This window comes from Corvus cornix, chromosome 7 (genome assembly GCF_000738735.6).
Source record: "Corvus cornix cornix isolate S_Up_H32 chromosome 7, ASM73873v5, whole genome shotgun sequence".
In the NCBI taxonomy this organism is placed as follows: domain Eukaryota; kingdom Metazoa; phylum Chordata; class Aves; order Passeriformes; family Corvidae; genus Corvus; species Corvus cornix.
The window spans coordinates 11,514,663-11,531,822 of NC_046337.1; the positions used below are offsets into that span (position 1 = coordinate 11,514,663).

Here is a 17,160-nt window from a genome sequence, read left to right on the forward strand (position 1 = left end):
AAAATAGTGGTTTTTGAAATAATTCGTGTTTGAACTAGACTGTGTCTTTTGGGAAAAAAAAAATTCAATTTTGATTTTTTAAGAACTGCCTGTGGTAGAATTCACTGGGTGACACACCTTGTAACTCAACAGTGTCAGCCCTGTGATTATCGCAAAAAATGGGGGGGGAGCAGGGGGGTAGAGAGGAAAAAAAAAAGGCAACTCAGAATTTAATTTGTTTTTAACCTCCAGCCAGTTGCCTTGCTGTATATTCTTCTGTTAGGTGAGAAACAGTATTAATAAATCATGTTGGAAAACTGCGTTAATAAATCTTCAGTAGCTGTGTTAACACAGGATATAATCAAACAACTTATTAGGAGTCTGGCTAGACTAAACAATCTCTTGCAGAGAATTTTCATTTAATTGAATTAAAAACATATTTTCTAATCCTTTAATCATTCTCTTGATTGTTCCCTGAGCTCTTTTCAAATTATTTTTGAATTACATATGTCGGAGCAAGACTGGTGTCAATAGGGAGGCAGCACGGTCTCCATGGCTGCCTTCAGGCACTGTGTTAAAGAGACAGCCCACATCCTAATTGTGGCTTATATTCTCTTTAGCTGTGTGACCTGAAATTTATCTAAGTTAAAGTTCTTGTGTTCATTTTTGCCTTGTTCACTTTTACCTGAGCAACAGCACAAGTACCAGTTATTATTTTACCTCTTTCCTTTAGAGCTGCTTTTTTTTTTCCTAGCCCTTTCCCATACCCCAAGACATCTCGAACATCAGAATCAAGGGGAGAGATGTCCTTTTCCACCTTTTTAAACTTTTTGATGCTTCTGTGTACCTGCCATGTCAGTGTTGTGCTGTCATTGGAGTATGGCATCGTGTGCAGAGCTGCATACTAAAAATGGGGTGTGTAGGTTTTTAGATGATCTGTGAAAGTTCTCCTGTGTCCAGCTGCTAATAAGCCAGTGCCACTTAGGGCAGAGAAAAATGAAGGTGGTTGGACTGAGAACAAAACAGGCTTTTCCTTCTGTTCTTTTGCCTCCCCTAGAATATGCCTATACTGTTACCAAGTTATTTTTTTACTTTCAGAAAACTCAGCCTGTATTGAATTTCACTCATTAGTGTCTAGCTAGGAGCTTGTATTTGTTACTAGATGTTCCAGGATGCTTTCCTGAGCAGGGATGGATTAAACCACCTGCTTGACGTTTTGCCAAGTGAAAATTGTGAAGGAAATGTTCCTAATCGGGTGGAGAGTAAGTGTGTACCTCAGGCTGTTGGAGAGGGATGGACATGAAGCAGCTCTCAAATCTTGAATGGAATGTTTGTGTTGAGAGGCCGAGTGATGGGGGCTGAACTGGCTTTCTGGCCTCAATAATTACATGTTCCATCTATATCAACTGCCCAACTGCTTTGTCACCTTTCAGCCTAAGGCTGTTTTTTCAAGTGAATTAGCTAATCTGTGTAAAACTGCAACATAAGCAGTCCTTTGGAATTGAAGTGACCTTGACTGAGAATACAAGTGGCGGTAATTCATTTTAAGTTAATTTGTGTTTGCGTTTGGTGGTAGAAGCTAAAGTTGGATGTACACAGAAGGTTCTATAAGGTTTAATGCACCTTATATTTACGTTTTTATGAATTTTGAGGAAACTTCTTGTATTTCCTTATAAGGAATCTCTGGTGTTAATTAAAGAGTTTAAGGGGATTTGTAGCTCCAGATGAGTCTGTGATTAATGGTCTGTGATTTATCAACATCATGGGTGCTGCCTTGTGAACTTTTCTGGGTTATCCTGTTTATCCTTGGTCTGGTGCAGGCAGTTGGCAGATGTGTGACAGGGCAGCCTCTCCTGCCTGGTCCCCTCCACATTTGGATTTTGGATTTGCTTGTGGTCTTACTTTCACTACAGTCCATGTCAAAAGAGCTCTTGGAGGCATGAACGTGGGAGTCTGTCAACACCCCAAGTGTTATCTGGGGCTTGCATCTTTCTGCTGTAGATTTGAAGTTCGTTTCTTTCATCTGAATGCATTAATTGAAAGAGTTTATAACACAGTGGCTGCAATAGTGAATTCAGGCTTGGGTTCAGTGAGCTGGTGGTATTCCATGACTAACTGGATTTCCAGCATGAGAACGCTGCTGAGATGAGGGCTGGCAGAGCAGGCTGGAAAATGTAGCATGTTTGTCGTAACACGGGCGTGTTCCTTGGGACATCCCTTTGCTTCATTGGACTTACAGCTGAGTGTGGTTTTCGGCAGATAAAATTTTTGATGATGAAGACTCTGTGGATGGGAACAGACCTTCCTCAGCCAGCTCCTCTACATCTTCAAAGGCTCCTGCAAATTCACGCAGAGTTGGGATGGGCACTACCCGCAGACTTGGCTCTGCAGCTCTGGGCTCCAAGTCTTCAAGTAAGCCAATAGCCTGTATGAATTGATGTGTCTGTGAAGTATGTACAGTGTTTATATTGAGCTTGTTGCAAGCACTTCCAGACTGGCCCCCAGAATCCAGTAACAAATTTTTCCCTATGCAATCATTGTGTTTGTGTTGTCCGCATGCCACAACCAAAGTCTGGTAGGATGAATCTCTAAACAATCCCCACATACCTGTAATTTATTTTGCATTTTGTGAGAGGTTGCACCTGTGTGGTTGTGCACTGAGGGCTATGAGTAAATCATGTTGGTGCTCCCGTGTGTAGATTTTTGCCTTCGTAGTTGCAGCTCTATCTGAACTGAAGCTGCTTATAGCTACACACCAAACTTCAGCCCTTGCAGTCTAAACCTAGCACATTGGCTTTCTTCTGAGACCTTTGGGCATTGCTGGTAATGAAGGTGCAGAAAGAAAACAGAACAGTCATTCTGAATGTGAGCAATAATTCTACATGTAGTTCTAATTCTATATGTGTCCTAGGGAAATGGAGAAAGTTCCCTATATCAGATAGTCTCTAATCTGATTAGTATTCCAGAGACTATTTATCTTCCTTATCATTCGTCTATTTGTGCACCTGTCAGATCTCCACCTTCATCTATTATAGATGGGATTAAATCCTTTAAAATAAAATCTCCCATATAATTAAAGTAAGTATTTCCTTTCATCTTTCAGACTGTGTCCCCTAACTGTTGAGTGACTACTGTAATGACTTCCCTAATGTGCCCTCTGTGCCTATGAGTTGAAGGAAGCCATGAATGTCTAGCCAGTGCCTGGCATTGAATTTCCCTGCCTCTGCTTTCATTACATCTGCAGCACTCAGAGGCTGCATGGGTAGTGAACTTTCTCCTGATTAAGTGCCTTGATAGCTGGTGGTTTCTTAATTGATTCTGTTGTTGATAACAAGATTGAAACGACTTTTTCATTTGTGTGTCAGCAGCCAAAGAGGGAGCAGGTGCTGTGGATGAAGAAGACTTCATTAAGGCATTTGAAGATGTCCCAACAGTTCAGGTAAGTAGAATTACATGTTAAACCACACTGTACTAAGAATCAGAAGGTGGATACAGGATCTCATGCTAATCACTGGCAAATTGTGCTTCATTGTAATGTTAGCAAATCTTTAAGGGGAAAGCAGGTTAGAAGTTGAAGGGAGGCAAGTTTTAAATGGTGGTGTGTGCCAGTAGTTTGTGTGAAACCCTCTGGGAACTGAAAGCAGTAAAGGTGACTTGTGTCTCAGGGATTGCTGCTGTTCGTGTGACAACTGGACTATGCATGTTTGCTGATTTAGCTGGATAGCTGAGATGCATCCCGTATCCCCTTTCCTTCACTGGAGCTTTATAGTTGGGACAGCTGAACAGCACATGTGTCCACTCATGATCTTCTGTAGATTTTGACTAATATAGCCAGCAGTAACTGCAGGAATGCTGCTTAAAATTGTGAAACTATAGAAAAATAATGAAAGATGATCCTTTAATCGTTCTGTGATAATTTTTAAATTTTTGGTTGCAGGCAGTGGGTGTAAATTCTGTGCATTATGCAAAGCCAGTTGTGTCCAAGGCTAGCACATGATGTTTAAGCATTGAGGAGCAAAGGACAGAATGTAGTTGGGAAGTGATCTGATTTTATGGAGTAAATCCTGCATTACAGTGCTACTCTGTATTTCAATCTGTAGATTTATTCCAGCCGGGATCTTGAGGAATCCATAAACAAGATCAGAGAGATCCTATCAGATGATAAACATGACTGGGAACAGAGAGTTTCTGCGGTAAGTAATGAATTTAGATAGGATCTCTATTAATATAAGCTTTTTCTATGCTGAGCTTAACCCCACTGAGGGTACTGAGAGAACCTCAGACTAAGGCTGGAATGTAGTTTTAGTGGTGAGCACCTGTTATGCTCCCCCAAACTTGAGGGAAATTTGTGAGAGTGAATTTAAGCCACATTTGTGAGGGAAATTACTATTTAATATACAAGAGTCTGTTGAGACAGCATCAGGTTGAACTAGAAGTCATGCAGCAAATCCAGATGCAAAGCTAGAAATTTGCTAACAGGTGCTAAAATCAAAATGTCAAGTCTTATTCAGAATATCTTAAAACTTACCTGATAAGGCAGAAAATTACTTTGCTTACAGAGAACTTACTTATACTTCTGCAAAAGGAGGTGTAAAATAATTCAGCAAGAATTTACACACTTAAGTTTTGAATAAATAAATGACTGTGGGAAGTGTGAAAGTGGAAAATTGGATGTTATATGCATGTCAAGACCGAGTTTTATTTACTGAAGTGAGCTGTGTTTTCCTGATATAAATAGATGCATGGTCTTGTCTACACAGTAGACTTTCATCACTGGTGTTGTAGCTTTGCCATGTCTGTCAAACTGTATTACAGATCTGAGTGGCAGACTGGGCTGATTCAGCTTGCTTCTGTTTAATTTTATTTCTGTACTGAGTACCAGGGGGATGAAATTGAGGCCATATGCAGATACATTGGTGCACGGGAGGGCCTGTGAAGGTGTCAGAGGATTTTCTGTAGGATGAGATGGTGGTTCCTGTAATATGAATAGGAAATTTCCCATTTTGTTGGGGTCAAGGTTCCACTTCTGTTAGAGCCAGATAACTGTTTTAATGAAGTCAATGGACACATTCTGGATATACGTCGGTATTACTCAGGCCTGAATGTGAACCATGCCCTTTAAGCCTAGGTATCTTTTAAACACAAGAGTCAGCTGTGAGATTACCTAAACATTACAAGCTGTAATAAAGATTACTAAATATTTACAAGCTGTTGTAAATAGGGGAACAAAGGGGAATGTTTAAGGTACCTTTTGGTTTAAAAAATAATGTTTGGGTTATTAACGATACAGTTTGAGTAGCTGAATGCAACACTTCTGGATTTCTGTAAGTTAGGGTGTTTAGCTTATTGTACTCAGTATGCTAACTAACTATGGGTTGAATATAAGATAGGAAATAATAAAATTGGACATCAAGAATCAAGTTCCTCAATGTGTATTGAGGAATAATTGCACAAGTAACCTGGAACCAGGTTTTGGTCCTGAACATAACTGTCCGTATATTTACTGCTCATTAACAGTCACTGATTTCTTTATGCTCCTAACAGTTGAAAAAGATCCGCTCCTTACTTTTGGCTGGAGCTGCAGAATATGATAACTTCTTCCAACACTTAAGACTTTTGGATGGAGCATTTAAATTATCTGCTAAAGACCTGCGGTCTCAAGTCGTACGAGAGGCTTGTATCACATTGGGGTAAGTTTATTTTCTACATGTGCTTGAAATGTGGTACAGAAGAAAAGGAACAGGCACTGGTTAAAACACAATTGGGATGCAGCTTGTGCTGCTAGTGCTATATAGGTAAAGGTAGAACATGATTTTTCTGCATCTCTTTCAAACCCCATCCATGTAGGCCACTAATTGTAATTGTGCCGAGCTGTGTCCTGAGAACTAAACAATGCTGGTGTGGGATACACAGAATGAATGAGCAAGCCATGCCTTCATGCACAAGTAGGGCAACATTGAACAATAAAGCTGAAAATGTTTGTTTTGTTGTAGTTTGGATGGAGCTAGTTTTTATTTCTGATGATCTATCCTTTGTGAAATACCTCAAGAAAAAGGGTGCTACAGTCTGACTTTTTTTTTTTAAAGTTTGTGCATATTTAGGCAAAATAGGGAGCTTCAGAGAAGTTGAAATATAAACTAACAAAAAATACTCTATCAACTTGATCCCATTTGTGTGATAATAAATTTTTAGCTGTGCTAGTTACTTTATTTTATGCTGACCTTACTGTTCCTCACGGTTCAGATGAGTATAGAACAAAAGTTTGAAATGAAAGGAAAGGAACTGTTTTTTGAAACATGGTGTTATCTGTCCTTTGGAGTTGGAGAGGAGGAGACAGTTGCAAAGATTGAGATGTCAGATGTGCTTATGTCAGATGTTCTGTACAAGTCTGACTTGCTTAATCTTCAGCTCACTTACCAGCATGACTTCATTCTGTTTTTCAGACATCTGTCATCAGTTCTGGGAAACAAGTTTGACCATGGGGCAGAAGCCATCATGCCAACAATTTTTAATCTAATTCCAAATAGTGCCAAAGTCATGGCCACTTCTGGTGTTGTAGCAGTTAGATTAATCATTCGAGTAAGTATACATCAGAAGAGAACAGTGTTATAATTTCCAAATACTGCAGTGTTTCTGATGAAAAATGAGTGCTGCTGCAATGAAAATTAGATTAAGTGCCTAATCTACTTTTCTGATAGTGCTGGGCTCGGCTGTCTCAGATGTTGTGCAGCCTTGTGCAGATGATGCTCGTTAAGTTCTGCCAAAATAGTAGGAGAAATGTTTCTTTTTGCAGGGCAAGATATTTCCATCTGTCTAAGAGCTGAGCAAACGTTTTTCTTTGAAAGGGTTTTAGACCAGCCTTGCAGCACAGACTCATCTTCTTAATTATGCTCTAAAATACCTCACAGACTGTCCATGTTTCCCAAAACTATTAGTTCCTGGTGGTGACATCTGCCTAGTGATTCATTGGGTAAGCTGTAGGTAGCCTGATGTCTCTCAGGGTGTCTCCACTGGCAGTTTAGATCCTCCTGCAGTGACTTCAGCTCCTTGACTCACTAGAAAGTGTCATTATAGAAGAAAATCAAGTATCTGTTAAGTATTTTAGCTGATAAATCGTAAAATACTGTCCATATCTGTTAGTGTTCCTTTATCTAGCAGTTCTGTTTTTAAGAATTGAACAACAGTAAGGATCTGCATACTGAGCTCAGGTGGCTGAAGGAGATGGTCTTTCATTCTATGGAATTGTTGTGTAAAGATTTCTTCCTGTTCTTGTTTGTTTCCTTCCAGCACACGCACATCCCTCGGTTAATACCCATCATAACCAGTAATTGTACCTCCAAGTCTGTTGCAGTTAGAAGGTGAGAATTCAGTTTGTCTTTACTGGTTTTTACTAGTAAATAGGTTCATGTGTGCTTTCTGAAAATGTGAATGTATTTTTTCTTATTCGTGAGAAGGGTTGAAACACACACTTACTTATTATAACATGAATGTCATTCTCCTCCATGATTTGAGTTCAAATTCAAAGTCAGCTATTCTGTATAAACTGCATTACTGCAAAGAGGAAAAGGCTTTTTTCCACAAAGGCTTTTAAATTACTAATCCTCGTCCTTACATATTGTTATAACAACATATTATTTTGGCATTTTTGCAGACACGTTCCTATTCCCCACTGCTACCTGTTACAGTGACTTGTTTTCTTAGAACCAATACATCAGTCTTATGTGAAAGCATCATCTGGAAGGGAAGTTGGACTGCATGGTCTAATGGTCCTGTCTGCACTTAAAATCTAAGTGCTTCAGCCCACTACCTCACTGGGAGACACTTGCCTCCTCCATATACATTAACTGGTTCTCTTTGAGTTAGACAAAAGGAAGGGCTTTGTGGTTGCTGCATTTGGTGACAAACCTTAAACACATTTCAGCACACTTGTACCTTAAGATTCTTGAAGTGAGGAAGGGAGATTAAAGTTGGAAAGGTCAAGGTCTGTCCCCACATGAAGCTAACTGTGAGGTTTCTGTGTGAAGCCTGGACTAACAGGGACAGAGTATCGGTGTGAATCTTCTGGGCCTATATCTTGTTTGATAAAAAAGGAAGCTTCTGGGATTGTTTCATATCAATCCATCTCTTCAGGCTTCTGTATAGTGAGCTGCTTCCAGTTAATACTTCAGACTGTTTATTAAAGATGTTGTTAGAGCATTTTTATTGGGGTCAACACTGAATTTTGATGTCCCAAAAAGCTTCCTAACCAAAGATGGCTGTTGTTCACGAGTCAGGTATGGCAAAGCCAGTGTGCCCCTGTTAACTTAAACCTAGCATTTCTCTCTTCTCAGGCGCTGCTTTGAGTTTTTAGACTTGCTATTGCAGGAGTGGCAAACACACTCCTTAGAAAGGTAAGTTCTGAATACAGGTGAGTTTGTTCTCTCCTACTTATCTGGGCAGGTTAATTCTGGAGAAAGGATCATTTAGGACACAAAATTATATTATGTAGCTATAGCAGAGGTATTTTTGCCACCAAAAAAAGCGTGTGTGCACATACACCATTTGTTCTGTAGTTCTGTCAGAGTTTGGTCAGTGTGTCTCCTATGCTAGCCTTGGAAAACGTGGCTGAGTAAATCCCTGAACTCAATAATTTTTGTTTAACAATTTTGTTTTTCCTTTTGCATCCTGAAGTGAGATGATGAGGTGAAGTCTGCTGTGTCTTATCAGGAGCTTCTGAGGCTTCTACATTACTTCACACTAATGACCAGTTAAAGTAATTGTGCGAGGAGAGACTGGGACACAATTTCTGTACCCCTAGACTGCACCATATTATTTAATGCTTAGGAGAGTGTTCTTAAATCCAGGCAGTTTGGATAGCTAAGTACAGACCTATGAAGAATGCTGCTTGCTGTTTCCTAGACAGCAGTGTGGGTGAAATAAAACTGATTTGTAAGAATAAATAAATAAAGGTCATAAAGGATCCTTGATGATAATGAAAGGATGTGGTGAACTGTTTGTTCTCAGACACCAAGGCGAAATCAAATTAGTCATTTGTTTACAACCGTGGCACATCTTTCTGAACTGCTGGATAATATTTTCTTTCTTTTTTCAGACACATATCAGTGTTAGCTGAAACAATAAAGAAGGGAATTCATGATGCAGACTCTGAAGCCAGGATAGAGGCAAGAAAGTAAGTGGAAGCTGTTGTTGGTGTCTCTTCTTCCTCCCCTTCTTTTTCCCTGTTTTGTGAGTCAGTACTGTTGTATGGTGTCATAGGTTGAGACAAAAATCCAGACAAGATACATTCTCCTAACTTCTCCGTTGGTGGAAAAAAGAGGGGCCAAGGGCTGACCATTCTCTACAGTTTCCTGAGGAGGGGAAACAGAGAGGGAGGTGCTGATCCTTTCTTCCTGTGATCCAGTGGTAGACATATGGGAATGCTTTAAAACTCTGTCAGGGAAGTTCTGACTGGATGTCAGGAAGCATTTCTCTGCCAAGAGGGTGGTCAAACACCAGAACAGGATTCCTGGAAAGGTGGTCAATGCCCTGAACCTGTCAGTGTTTCAGGGGAATTTGAACAATGGCCTTAACAACAGGCTTTGACTTGTGATCAGCTCTGGATTGGTCAGACAGCTGGACTAGATGTTCCTTGCAGGTCCTATCCAGCTGAAAGAGTCTGTTCTATTGTTATTTGCTACTCTTGAAATAAAAGTCCTTGTGCTAGTACACTGCTAAATGGTATCCTAAATTAAGGCAGTATTTTATGACATTGAAATTTTTTTTGTGTTTATCTATAAGAAATTTTAATATTTGCAGTTGATTTTATTCTGTTGAAAGTCTTATGCATTTCCATTAATATGATCATACTTATGGTAGTATGCTGGTATACCAGGATCATGCTCTTCTGAACAGAACACTACAGGAACATTTTTCTGCAGAAAGAGAATGATGTAAAACATGAAAACAATGAACAATAAATTTTATTAATCTAAATGCTGTGTTATAAGCAATGGTGTTTCACAGTAGGACTGCTTAAATCCTTTTGAAAGGCAGGCAGCATGTCCATCACTGAAAATTACAGTAGTCACTGAGACTTCACAGCAGGTGACTTGTTAAGCTGAATAGACAGCAAGGAGAATGGCATGGGACTTCAGAGAGCATGCTTAATTCTCTCTTTCCATGTTTATTAAATAGCAGTGTGGCTGATTATGAGACAGAAATTTGTTTTCTTCTTGTGATGTGAGAATGCATGTGGCTTCTCTGAGGACTGGCTGTCACACACAAACAGCTCTTGACTCATTTGAGCTAATGATCTTGCTCTTAAACTGCCCATTAGTTGCCCCCTGAAAAGTACTGAGAGTCTTCATCTCCTTTGTGCTGAGAGTGAATGGTGTTTAGCCATCAGCCAGGAGGTTTGGACCGTAGAGGAATTCTTCCCTCATCTTAAAATACTCTTTTATTTTCAACATGGCACTGATTTGAAGTCCATGTGAGCATCTCTTTCCCTTTCCTTGTTTCTTTCCAAAAAGACAGTCACAAGCCTCAGCTCAGTACAGAGGCTTGTCTCTAACAAGCAGCTCTCCAAGAATGCTGCAAACTTAAGGAAGAAAACAGCAGCTGGTGCTTTCCTGAATCAGGCCCATGCATTCTGCCTTTGGCATGTTTTTGAAGTAGCTACTGCACACCCCGTCCCAAACTAGTGTCAGTCTGGTGGGCCTGCAGTCTCCTGTCTACAGTAGACAGCTGGAGGGATGAGGGTTTCTTCCCTAATAAAGCTTTGTTAGCTACTTGTGCTTTTACAATAAATGCACCAAATCGTTCTTTCATTTGGTTTGTCTTTTTGCGCAGCTGTTTGAGCAATACAATGGTTGAAGAAGTGGTTTGTCTTAAATGGTGCAGGGCAGTAGGTGGCTGAAATGACTGGTCTGACAAGCCCACTAATGGTGATAGTGAGAAGGGCTCTGGCTGTGCCTTTGTGCCACAGCCCCCTAAAATACGACAAGGGCGTGTTCACAGTGCTGTGCCTTGTTTCCAGGTGCTACTGGGGTTTCCACAGTCACTTCAGCCGAGAGGCAGAGCATTTGTACCACACCTTGGAGTCTTCCTACCAGAAGGCCCTGCAGTCGCATTTGAAGAACTCTGACAGCATCGTGTCCTTGCCACAGTCAGATCGCTCCTCCTCCAGCTCCCAGGAGAGTCTCAAGTAAGGCTTTCTGTGTCACTACCTCTCCATTTACACAACTGCTGACAGACAGCCCCATTGAATTGAAGGGGGCCATCACACTGCTTTGTCTCATCTGGTCATTACTTGGACTCTACACTTGGTTACTCCAAAATATATATATGTTTTGTTTTTTTTTTACCTAACACTGCATGAAAATAAATGCCAGCAAAACCCTGTACTGGCTTTAAAATACAATCGTTATCTTGACTCCATAAATAATTTTCTAGGAAGCTATTTGTGCTCAGCAGATACTGTTGTTGTGCTTTTCAGGTGCTTAAAACAGTGCTTAGATTGAAGTTCTGCGTTTAGCATTAATCCTAGAGGTGTAAGTCTGTCTCTTTCCAGACAAAAGAAAAAAAATGACTAAATTAAACTTGAGTTGTAAGTGCAAAGTCAGTATGTAACTCTTCTGCTGAATGTATGTATTTTAGCTACTCTCAGATACGCAGTCAACTTAGACTCCAAATGTCTGTGATTTATGTGTAAGACCTATATGAAAAATATCCATAACTTACTGGTATAACTTTTTAAATCCACAAAAAGTGTTCTTAAAAATCTCTTTTTGCACAAATAATGAAAATACTAATTTATTTCTTAATACTTTTATAAATAATTTCATGGTGGTGCTGTATTTATTCTTAAACAACAAGCTTTGGTAGTTTATTCCTGCATATAAATAATTTCCTATTAACTTAATTGTGTACTGAGGGAACAGAATTGTACTGCTCTTGATGACTGTGGAATATAACTTTTGTTCTAATAAATGTTTGTTTTGACTTCCAGCCGTCCACTGTCTGCCAAAAGAAGTCCTACTGGAAGTACAACATCTAGAGGTGAGAACAGGAGCTGAAAAATGTGCTCAGGTGTTGCCAAGGAAGTGTGGCATTGTGATATGCAAAAACCAACTTTGATCACAGTTTACTGCTCCCTAAAATGGCAGCTCAGGATGTAGAAATTTTAATTACTTTTGGGTTTTACACCGTATTCTGTGCATCAGCTGCTGATAAAATAATGCTTTTAAAAGAAGTTGGTAAATCAGTAATTTCTTACACCTGAAGGGAAGCAAAAAAAGCCTTGAAAATTGTCGCCAAGGTATGTTTAGGTTTGTAATAGTTTGAATAAACTGCTGCTGATGCTAAGACATGCAGCTATATAGTCTAATAGTGCCTTCAGTTTTACAGTTTTTTGTTATTTATACTCCGTGGTTTCATCACTTACTGGAGGTGTCTGCACGCAAGTCCTACAGTGTTAAATTCCATCTCATTGCTAATCTGGTTTTTTTTGTCAGATGGAATATTTAGCTTTTCTGTCCTAAGTAAATGCATACAATAATCTAAATAATACATTTTAATATAGAATGTAACAAACAAAACTTTATTAGTAGAAGATAAGCTGCCTTTTACACCTGGCCAAGGTTGGGTTCTGGCTGGTTTGTCTGTAACTACAACCTGTTGAGACCTTTGATTCAAGGACATGTTGCTGTGTAACCTACTTGACTGTGCACACAAATGCATGTTTGCTTGCAGCCGAGTAGCCAAGCTTCATGCTTAAGAGGGTGAGCATCAACAAGTGATGGGAACAACGATCCTCATGAGAAGATGAGGTGTTGGGAAGGAAGTTATTAGAGCCTGGACTGAAGGACCTGCAGGTCTGTTTTGACCAGCAAATCTCACAAGCCAGTGATGGCTACTGTGGTTGAACTTTCCCATTTAGATTCTGTTAGAAATTTCTTTTTACTGGCCTGACAGCCTTTTTGATCTTATCATTTGGGCTTGTGTCTGATAAAGTTCTTAGAAGTAGCATCAGGGCAACATTGATGAAATATCTTTGCAAGAAGTGTGGGGAAGCCCACATTGCCCTGATAAAGCATTCTTAGTTGAGGTATTTCAGTGCCAGCAGTGAGTGTTAAAAATAGTACTTTAAACTGCTTGTCAGGCTCTTTGAAGCACACAGCTCAAAAAATTAATCTTCTTTATTCTGGATCTCCCACTCCCATCTGCAGCATCTACAGTAAGTACAAAATCTGTGTCAACACCAGGATCTCTGCAGCGATCCCGCAGTGACGTCGATGTGAATGCAGCAGCTAGTGCCAAGTCAAAAGTGACGTCTTCTGGAGCATCCACCCCCTTCAGTTCTGCTGCAGCCTTGCCCCCAGGGTCATACGCATCACTAGGTAAATCTACATGTTCTACTCTTGCAGTTAGAGTTCTTTAGTAGCAGAAAGTGCCTCCCAGTTTTATTGGAATAATAAACTCTGCCTACAAGAATGTACCTCTGAGATAGTTACCAGCTCTCCAGGATCGGTGTGTGATCTCTTGCCCTTTGGGATTAAGGAAAAAAAATACAACAGAACTGACTTGAAGCAACATTTTTGAATTGTGTAATAATCTGCGTCTCACTCGTCTTTCTGGGGAAGAGCAGAACATACTGTGGTTCTGGGACATTGCTGAGGACAATGCTACTCAATTCCTTTTGACATGTTTCCCTGTCTCTTTTCCTTCTTTTCCTTCCCTCCTTTCCTGAAACTGGTTTTCCATTAAGTGTTTTATGCTTTGAATAGTACATCTTAGTTGAGTTTGCTCCCTTTCTGTTTCACAAAAGAGAAAGACATAGAAGCAAAAAGGAGGTTGGCTTTGCCATGTCACCAGGCAGGATATAAGTATCTGTTCCTTATGCTGACTCTTTGGATTATAGCCACATGTCACATTATTCCCTCAGAGCATTGTATATCACCTTCAGATGTCTCAGGGTTTCTTAAAACAGACTTTGCATTGCATCTTTCTCTCCTGGAGTTGCCATCAAAGGAGTCACAGAGGAGGAAATGCAAGACAGTGATTGACACCGTATTTGCTGAGCTTCATCTTGGTTGTGAGCAGAGCTGATCATCTGAGCTCATTTCTCATTCTGCTGGTTTCACACTAATCTAATTCCAGACTTGTTATCGATTTACCCTTACAACAGGGAAGAAACTCAAGGGTCTGTGGTCTTGATTTAATCTGTGTATATGGTCTTCACTGAGTCACTTGAGGAGTTTCTTCTTCTTAATGTAGGGCATTTGCTCTTTAATCTGTTAAAATGTAAGTGGTGAATTACGTAGGGATGGTTTTTATGGATTCCTTTTTTGGACAGGTTTCTTTCATATCTGAAATATTTTACCTTGACTTAGATATGTTGGTTGTATTCAGTGCAGAAGTTGAATTCTTATCCTGATTTAAATTGTTCATACTTGGTTCAAGATGTAGGTACATTGCAGTGGAAGTGTAATTATGGAATGTGAAGTTGATAGTGGGCTTACAGATGCAGCCACTTTTGAGTTGTGCTGCACTCTGGCTTCAGTGGCTAAACTGGCTTCAGACAGTCTTATGTCACAAGGAAGAATGAAGAGGGAGGAAGTATCTACTAAAAACTTACTTGGTCCTTGAAGCTGAGAGACTGGATCCAGTGTCAGTCGTGTTCTTAAGCCAGGCTGTAGGAAAAAAGCAGCAAATTTGTGCTCAGTGATGCAAACATGGCTGCTCCTGAAGGATCCTGCTTCCTTTTTAGCTAGTAGGGACATTTATCACCTGCACGTTCCCATGAGAGAAGTGGTGAGGCAAACAACGAAAATGGAGTTGGGCAAAGGTTGGTTGTTGCAGGAGAGAAATCCTGCAAGTGTTTTCTTCTGATACATCAAGGTTTGATTTGCTGCTTGGTCAAACTTCTTTCATTTCTTTAATTGTATTAATTTTTTTTGCATATTTATGTAGCTAATATATAGTGCCCACTTCTGTTGATGTTGCTGATTTTTCCCTATTAACCCTTTCCTTATTTTTCTTTAATTTGCCTAAAGATGGTACTACCAGTAAAACCGAGGGTAAGCAGTCTCTCTGTGTAACTGAGGTGTGTCCACAGTCGTACTACCCTACCTGGTCTCTGTTCTCAAAGTGTTACCTGGTTCTCATCCATGTTCACTGGTGACCTGCATGAAGTGTTGCATGGTTGTCCTGCTCATTTTGATGCCATGGGGTATTCTTCACTTTCTCTTTGAGCTCCTCCCTGCTAATAACCATTAGTCTGCTTTTATGACTCTGGTCACTAAGTTGTTATGTGGGTTTTCTTTATTTAAAGCACTGCTTCTGGTTGAAGGTGACCCATGTACAGACTAAAAAAAACCCCAACAATAACCAAAAAACTCCCAAACAACGCAAGGCTTGTGATTTCTTTTCTCCTTGATGTGTAAAGGTTTTCTGTGTTTTTCCATCCAAAGCTCAGGCCACAACTGCCAAATGCTTTCGGGAAGAGACTGGGCAGTGAGAGAATTGAATGAGATGATCACATGGCAGAAAAATGAGGACAGTAAACAATGATCTCTAGGGAAGGAATATTCAGTCAACCTCTTTAAACCTGAGCTCTCTCTTTTTGTTGTTAACTGTCTGAGTGAGAAGGCTTACACCAAAGACAGTTGGAGGGAAGACTTTTTTTACTAGAACACTGAGCCTACTAGTTTGGGAAGGATCCCAGTCTGTTTTTCTGGCTCATTGTCAAAACTTGTTCTTTATTTCTTATTTCTTCAGCAAAAAAAAGATCACTGGGAAGTCACTTTTTCTGAGGTAGACAGGAGTTGAAAACAAGAATGTTTTCTACACGGAATGAAGATACCACACTCTCCAGCAAAGCCTTTTTTTTCCCAGTGCAAGTCTCTTTTCAAGGGATCTATTACTGTCCTGTGGGACTGTGCTCGTATCTTTGATAGCTGCTTGTATTTGGCTGTGGTGGTCTGAGAAGTGCCACTGTGCTGTTGTGACATCTGTGTTATTTTCCTTACTATTAGTGATGCATTATTATTTAGGGGGAAAGGTCTCTACCATTTTTGGAAATGGTACTTAAGTGTTAAGAGATGAACTGACCTCTGCATCTTGAGAAGGAAGTATTTGTGCTTTGGGATCTGTCAGTGATAAGGAGTATGAAGTTGGCCTGAAACCTGTATTTCTGAATCAGTACTGAGTTAGATGAAAATTCCAAGTTATTGTAATAACAGAGCTTTTGTTTGTTTGTTTTAATGGTTGACCTTTTCTCTTCTTTCTTTATTTCTTCTTAGTTCTCAAACCTATCTATTTTGGCCTACATTTGAAATGTTGAAGGTTTAGAGTTTTATATGAAATACCATATGCAGCTTTCAATCCTCTCCTTGGCTATAATAATGTTTGGAGAGGCCTGTTACAACAGCTGCCCTGTGGAATACCTCTATTTTTAGTTTATTAAATACTTTATTGTCATGATGCAAAAGGGTGGGTGTTTTATTTGGTTATTGTTTTCGATTCAGTTACATTAGGAGCAGATTGGATTTGGTAAAAATCTGTGATGAGAGCCAGCAAGTTGCTTGGGGCAGGGAAGATTAAGATGAACTTTCAGAAAGTGAGTTTGCTATCCCCTAAGTCTTAAATACCAAGTCTTATATCTTCTTTTTGCCATATGATTCTCTCTTTTTTGAGAAGGAAGATCAAGGAGAATTAAAACTACACAGTACACTATAGCCAGAGTACTTCAAGAATGAGCTTAATCACTGTTTGAAACTCTTCATCTTTGTTTTCCTTTGAGATAGGTCAGGGAAAAAACCCCTTTATTCAGGGTTCACTGTGTCCTACACTGAATGATGAAGCTGAGTAAGGTCTTCTGCCAACTCTGTGATCTTGCAGGTTGAGTCAGGAACTACAGGGAAGACAAAACTTTGTATTCTTGACATCAGTGTAAAAATTAAGAGGGTGGGGGAAGAGAAAAACATCCTCTTGCTCTGGAAACAGAAGGAAACAGAACATAGAGCAGAAACGTCATCTACGCTTTTGCCCCTGTGGTTTGTTTTGGTTTTTTGCAGGTCACCAGTAAGTAATTTAAGAGAAAATTCCTGTGTCTTTTTGTGTGGTTCAGCTTGACATTAAATCTGCAGTCTGGTTCCCATCATGGCTTTCTGTATCTACATTGTAAAATTCTGCTCATTCCCC

General features: G+C 39.9%; 1 protein-coding gene across 38 annotated transcripts in view; it reads left to right on the forward strand.

Moving 5' to 3' along the window:
• Positions 1–17,160, forward strand: part of CLASP1 (cytoplasmic linker associated protein 1) — a 173,836-nt gene that overhangs the window by 80,463 nt on the left and 76,213 nt on the right. For 22 of the 38 annotated variants that reach the window (XM_039554510.1, XM_039554511.1, XM_039554523.1 and 19 more), the window contains 12 exons: positions 2,239–2,391; positions 3,345–3,418; positions 4,080–4,172; positions 5,524–5,669; positions 6,423–6,558; positions 7,267–7,337; positions 8,310–8,369; positions 9,071–9,148; positions 10,994–11,161; positions 11,966–12,015; positions 13,185–13,355; positions 15,012–15,035. In XM_039554510.1, coding sequence (XP_039410444.1) covers positions 2,239–2,391; positions 3,345–3,418; positions 4,080–4,172; positions 5,524–5,669; positions 6,423–6,558; positions 7,267–7,337; positions 8,310–8,369; positions 9,071–9,148; positions 10,994–11,161; positions 11,966–12,015; positions 13,185–13,355; positions 15,012–15,035 — 1,224 coding nt within the window. The remainder of the gene's footprint in view (positions 1–2,238; positions 2,392–3,344; positions 3,419–4,079; positions 4,173–5,523; positions 5,670–6,422; positions 6,559–7,266; positions 7,338–8,309; positions 8,370–9,070; positions 9,149–10,993; positions 11,162–11,965; positions 12,016–13,184; positions 13,356–15,011; positions 15,036–17,160) is intronic. The other 16 variants (XM_039554515.1, XM_039554519.1, XM_039554521.1 and 13 more) reach the window with 4 other exon arrangements.